The 6,912-nt window shown below is 32.3% G+C and overlaps 1 protein-coding gene across 1 annotated transcript; it reads left to right on the top strand.

Annotated features, from left to right (window-relative positions):
* Window positions 1–499: 499 nt before the first annotated feature.
* LOC107878059 (7-deoxyloganetic acid glucosyltransferase) lies at window positions 500–4,148 on the top strand. Its single transcript, XM_016724928.2, has 2 exons — window positions 500–1,412; window positions 2,978–4,148. Exons 1-2 carry the CDS (start codon window positions 908–910, stop codon window positions 3,940–3,942), a joined length of 1,470 nt encoding a protein of 489 aa, XP_016580414.2. The 5' UTR covers window positions 500–907; the 3' UTR covers window positions 3,943–4,148.
* Window positions 4,149–6,912: the final 2,764 nt, after the last annotated feature.

Raw genomic sequence — 6,912 nt, 5'->3', positions numbered from 1 at the left:
AATAAACCTTTAATATTGCTCATTTTCCGCAATGACAAAAGAAATTAGATGTCATTTTCATCTTTGAACCAAAAATAATTAAAAAATAATAGTGAAGAGTCATTTAAAGGTCATATTTGTGCAGTTTTGAATAGTTAAAGGTTATATTTATGCATTGTCAAAGTTTAGAATCATATTTATGTATTATCCCCTTAGATTTTAAGCTGGACGCGCCCAATTTTACGTGATAAACACGCGTTTTGTCACGTAGGATCGGAAGTCATATTTGTGTAGTTTTAAATAGTTAAAGGTCATATTTATTCATTGTTAAAAGTTAAAGTTGAAATTATAATTTGGTGTCAAATTTAAGATTATATTTATGTATTACCTCAAAAAGAATTGAAAATTTTGCAAATTGACTGAATGAAAATATTAAAAAAAAAAAAAAAAAAGGAGAAGTAGAAAAGGAAAAGGCAAGTGGCATTAATAAATTGGACTAAAAACAAGGGAAAGTTGCACCAACTCCATATACTAAAGTAACAAATTCTCGGCTCCGTATCTTTGACAAATCCCTTTATCTGCCAAAGCTATATTATCCCTTTTCTATATAGTTCAGATTTCTAAATTCAAAATATTTTAAATTTCATTGTAAATTTAGATATAAAATTGTATATGAAATTTATGTATTTTGAAATAAATTTTTATATTTAAAAATTTAATAAAAAGTTTCATAAGTTAAAGTAATTAATAACTTAAAATATTTAAAAAATAAAATCAAAGATAAATTTAAAATTAATATTTTGAAGTGTCATATGAATTGAGACGGAACGGAGTAAGTATATTAGTTGTAGAAGCAAGGAGCAGCTATTATCTATCTGTCCATCTTTATCTCCCATTCCTCCCAAGGTGCAGAGACAGGTCAGAACTGATGGACTATGAGAACACAGCAGAAGCATCAGAAATGTCTCCTCACGTGCTCCTCTTCCCTCTTCCAATACAAAGCCCTATCAACTCCATGCTTCAACTTGCCGAGCTCTTTTGTCTCGCCGGTTTGCAAGTTACTTTCCTAAACACCAACCATAATCAACAGCTTCTGTGCCGTCACACCGACGTTCAATCAAGATTCAGTCAATATCCCAAATTTCGATTCTTGACTATTTCTGATGGTCTTCCGGAGGAACATCCACGGTCATTTGGAGAGCTTATTAGTTCCTTGCAAGCTGTGGCTGAGCCCTTCCTTAGAGAAGTATTATTACTTACAGAAGAGCCTGCTGTGACGTGTGTTATACCAGATGCCTTATTTTATTATGCAGTGGATATTGGTAATGAGATGGGAGTTTCAGTTATCCCCTTTGATACTATTAGTCCTTGTTGCCTCTGGGTTTATCTATCTTTCCCCAACCTCATTCAAGCCGGAGATATTCCCTTCAAAGGTACTTTAACTTTTCATTCTTTACTTCTAATTCCCTCGGTCTCAATTTATCAATTTAATTGTCACTTTTCGTTTTATGAGAATTAAACATTTTAAATTTGACCGTAAATTAGGCACCATATCATTAGGTTTTTCGAAATAACATCTATAAATTTGGAAATTTTGTAAAGAAAATACTGTAAGTCACTATAATGATAATTCAAAATTTTAACGAATATATAAAGAAATTAAGGTCAAAGATACACTTGTTTGAATTTTGAAATTCAAATGACACATAATTGAAACGGAAGGAGTAAATGATATCGCGCTTCCCCTTTGTTCCCTCAGAATATTGATAAAACTTGAGTTGAATAGTATTTGGAATTAATATGCCATTTTCATTTTAAATATCAAATTCTAAAAAAAATAATGATAATTTTCACAATATGTGGAGTTTTCTATGTACTTATGAAAAAAATTCTTATTTAGACATGTAATTTCAACTAAAAAATCTATCTAATTTCAAATCATTTATTAGTCCCTGTGTTTCAAAATAGTTGTCCCTTTTTTACTTGGCACTCATTTATTAGGGTTTTATTTTTACCAAATTAGGCTTATTAATTATAATTTGAAAATATAAATTTGAGTAAATATAATTTGTTTAATCATTTAATGTTGAGGATAGTATTGGAAGAAAAATAACAAAATACTCTTGATTTCATCAAAATGATAATTAAATTGAAACAAATATTTTCAGGAAAGATCAACTAAAACTAAGAAGTATTGTTTCTCTTTCTCCATTCCGCTTTATAGGGTAGTTGGAGGTACAGGGAATTAAATACTTAACTCTTGGTAAACTCGGATAAAATAATTTAAAGAGTTTTGAATTTTTTTTATATATTTAAAAACCTACATTAAAAAGTTTCTTGTAAAATTAAAAATCTTTTTCAAATTGTATTAGTGTATCATATAGAGTGGAATTGTGGGTATACTGCTTGTATGTTCAAGAGCTCTTCTAATTTCTTTTTGTGTACTAGGGAAATAATTACATTAAATCAGTAGAGCTTTGACTAAAAAGAAACAAGATAATATATACTAAAAATTACACAAATACACAATTTATGTTTTTAATATTACAAAAAATCTCAGCTCTCTAAATGTATTACAAAAATCCCAACATATACACAGAATGCTATGTATATGTCGGCTAATTATGTATATTAATAGGGAGAAAGTAAAGTAATTAAAAAAATGGAAGAGAGTGTAATTACTTCTAAAAGGGTTGGTATTTATGTCGTGGTTGTTGGGAAATGCAAACTGTAACTAAAAATGAAATTATGATTGTTTAATGCTTATGTAGTTTGAAATTGAAATAACCAAACAAAACATGGAGTGCTAGTATTACACCTAGTATTATATATGTCAGTGTTACACAAGGTACGTTGAGCTTCTTCGAAGTAGAAAACATCAATGAAAAAGATGAGACAATTTCATTTTACTTCTTGGATGAACTTTTTCTATTGTATCTGAAGTTCTCTTAGTGATTTATGACTATGTAACAAGCAAAAGGTTCCGTTTCTTTTTAAGGAAATGAGTTGGACATGTTGATAGAAAATGTACCTGGCATGAAAGGTCTACTACGGCGTCGCGATTTTCCATTTTATCGTCTCACCAATTGTGAGACCGACCTTTTTTGCCAACTCGCTCTCAAGGAAATCCATAGCATACCTCGATCTCATGGTCTCATATTAAACACATTTGAAGATTTAGACGGCCCATTACTCTCTCTCATTCGCTCTCATTGTCCTCAAACGTACGTTGTTGGGCCCCTACAGTTGCAACTCAAGACTAGGCTTGCTGATCATAAAAGAATAATGTCCTCTTCAAATAGTTTGTGGGAAGAAGACCTCAGTTCGATTCAATGGCTCGATGCACAGCCCATAGAATCCGTAATCTATGTAAGTTTTGGAAGTCTTGCAACTTTGACAAAGGGGGAAATCTTGGAGTTCTGGCATGGGTTAGTAAACAGTGGAATCAGATTTTTGTGGGTCATGAGGTCTAACTTATCGAGGGAAGAAGAATTTAACCACCAATTTGTGAAGGAGCTAGCGGACGGTTGCAAAGAAAGAGCGTATGTTGTCACTTGGGCTCCACAAGAGAAGGTACTAGCTCACCCAGCAATTGGTGGGTTTTTAACTCACAGTGGATGGAACTCAACAATGGAAAGTATTGTTCAAGGAAAGCCCATGATCTGTTGGGCTGTTTATGTGGACCAGCGAGTCACCAGTAGATTTGTGGGTGAGGTGTGGAAAATTGGGTTGGACATGAAAGACATCTGTGACAGATACATTGTTGAGAAGGAGGTGAAAGATCTGATGGTAACAAACAAAGATAAGTTCAAGAAATCGGTTGACAAGTTATCCATGTTGGCAAAAAATAGCGTTGGACAAGGAGGTCCATCCTACAATGCTTTTCAATATCTAGTCGATGATATTAAAAAGTTAGGCAGAAGAGACAAGGATATATATATCAATCCTAGCAGCATAGGATAAACAGGTTAACACTATAGCAATCATTATTTTATAGACCAAAAATATTTTCTTTCGTTTCTTATGCCAATTGTAGAAGTTGAGCAAGTTTGATTCTTCGCATTCAATTCAAATTTAAGGCAATTTTGGTATTCCATCTATTTTTGTATTTTTGATAGATGATGTAACAATTTTCACTGCGAATTTTAAATGTTGTTATGTTTTGACCATTTTATTCTTTCTCGATATTGCTTTATATCATTTATAAGTTGCGGGAATGTTTTGCACAGTCGTTGATGTGTTTGGGAGTAATTATACGAGTTTGTAGTTTTGAATAGTCGTGAAAGCGCATAGTTTGACCTTGGCCGACTGCTTGAGTATCGAATGATGATTTTGTTAGTTTCATTAGATTCGAAATGTTGATTCTGGGTTAGTAGCATAGTTGGTTTGGATCTCGAGGTCCTATTTGTGATTTTTTGAATGTTTGGTTGAAATAATAGCTTTTATTAAAGTTTAAAGTTGGTTTTATTTGTAACTTGTTGACAATGATCTCTTTTGGTAAATCTGATGATTCTGTTGAGTCTGAAACGTCAAAATTAGCTTAATAGCACTATTGGTTTGTGTTGGGGAGGTCTCAAATAAGTTTTGAGTACTTGTTCGGATTTTGGAGTTTTACATTGTTGAGTTTTAATATTATCACTTGAATTGAATGAGCTATTTTGGGCATGTGTTTGATATCATTAGTTTTGTATCGAAATTTTAAAACAAACGCAAAAGAATCAATGAATTTCGAGTCCATATGAGCGAGATATGATCGTTTTAGTGTGGACAATTGTTGCTGCTGCAACAGCCATCATGATCGCGAACCTTTAGTCGTGATCATGATGAGTCGCTACTATAGGCCTTCGCGACTGCGAAAGGTCGCCACTAAAGATTCTAGAGATTTTATTTAAAAACAATCTCAAGAATTTCGTATTTTTGACATTTTGGGAGGTAGAAAACTCGAATTGAGGCGATTTTCAATGTGTTTTTCTCTTACAAATGTTGGGTATATATTTCTACATCCATTTTACTCATTTTTCAAGACTACCCACTTCGTTTTACATGGTTTTCATTGATAAAGTTAAGTTTTGAAAATTCAAAGTATGAAATCAAAAATCTTGATTTGAAGGTCGGTGTTGAGTAGGTTTTTATTAACTTTTAAGATTTAAGGTCCTTGTATCGTGGGTAAACTGATTTTGACAAAAGTTTTTAAAAAAATTTCGTTTTAGACCGCATTTGATTATGGATATTTGATATTTTATCGGTGAAGTGAAATATTAATACTTTGATGATTTTTAGTTCGATTTTAACTTGATTTTTTGTTTTTTCAGATTTCCCTTTAGAGGTCGTTTGATAGGGTGTATTAGAAGAAATAATTCATATATTATGTATGGTATTATTTCGTACTATATTTGGTAGGAATTTGGACTTCTGGTGTCTAGACAATATTATCATCATCTACATTTAAATCTATTGCGTCTACTTCATTCTTTTCTTCTATACCGTAATTTTCTTGAGCTTCTAAATAATTCATATCGTGAGAATCTACACCTATTTCATCCTCAAACTAACTGGTACCTAAGGCACGCATGTATATTTAGTACTTGAACTACCTCTATCGGAACCGCCACCAATTTATTTTTTAACTATCACTACCACTTTCAGGATAAGATATTTTAACACTTTTACTGAGTTTTCTCAACTTATCCATATTACAAATTAAACTAATAAATATTCAAAATAATAAATATTCAAAAAATAATACACTAATTAAAAATTAAAAGTAAGAGATGGAACGACAATACCAAGATTTTGAAAGTATCCAAAAGTTGCGAATTTAGAAAAACTTCCACTTGATATTTGTAATTACAAAATTAAAAAATAAAATTGAGCACTTTAGGAGATAATTAGAATATTTGAGAGAGAATGAGAGATTGAGATTGTGTGAAAAATAATTTTGAATTTTCGTTATTTATATAAAAAAAATTTATTACTGTTTTTAATAAAAAACATTGGCCAATTGGCCGTTGGGCCAGCCAATGACATTATAACCGTTGGGCTGCCAATGATCCCATTGAACTTGGTCCCCAATCAACAACTTTTTTAATATTTAAAAATAATTTTTTTTAATTACAAGGTCGGTGTGGGCCAGGTAACCGTTGGGCCTGGTCCAATTTTGTAACCGGGCCAGTCCACCAGGCTGACAATCCCAGACAACCCAGCCTAAGACCGGTAGCCCAGGAATCTAGTGGCCCACCGGGCTGGTCCTCTTAAATGGGTCGGGTTAACCGGGCCAGAATGGACCGACCTGGCCCAAATTTCAGGTTTAATTCTAATTCTCTAGAATTAAGCAATACAAATATTTATGATATGAAGTCAACACCATATTGTAGTGGGAAAAATGTTCTATAGCTTTTATCGTTGATTTCACTAGATGTTGTTATGTCTATTTGCTAAATGGTAAGGATGAAGCAATAGACGCATCTAGGCAATATAAAATAGAAGTTGAAAATCACTTGGATAAAAAGATCAAAACGATAAGAAGTGATAGGGGTGGAGAATATGAATCTCTTTTTGCGGAAATATGTGTATAAAATGGAATTGTCCATCAAACTACTGCCCAGTATTCACCTCAATCAAATGGGATTGCGGAAAAGAAAAACTGAATATTAAAAAAAATAATGAATGTCTTACTCATAAGTTTGAGTTTAACGCAAAACTTGTGGGGGAAACCTATCTTTACAGCTAACCGAATACTCAATAGAGTGCTCCAAAATAAGACACATTCAATTTCATATAAAAATTGAAAAGGAAAAAAATCCAACTTAAAATATTTTAAAGTGTGGGGGGTGTCTAGCGAAATTCTAAGTTCCTATGCCTATAAGGGTAAAAATAGGACCTAAGACTGTGGACTACGTGTTCATTGGATATGCTAAAAGTAGTAAAGCATGT

Source organism: Capsicum annuum, chromosome 7 (genome assembly GCF_002878395.1).
Source record: "Capsicum annuum cultivar UCD-10X-F1 chromosome 7, UCD10Xv1.1, whole genome shotgun sequence".
Classification (NCBI taxonomy): Eukaryota; Viridiplantae; Streptophyta; class Magnoliopsida; order Solanales; family Solanaceae; genus Capsicum; species Capsicum annuum.
The sequence above is the reverse complement of the archived record's forward strand: the minus strand, read 5'-3'. Positions and strand labels throughout refer to the sequence as shown.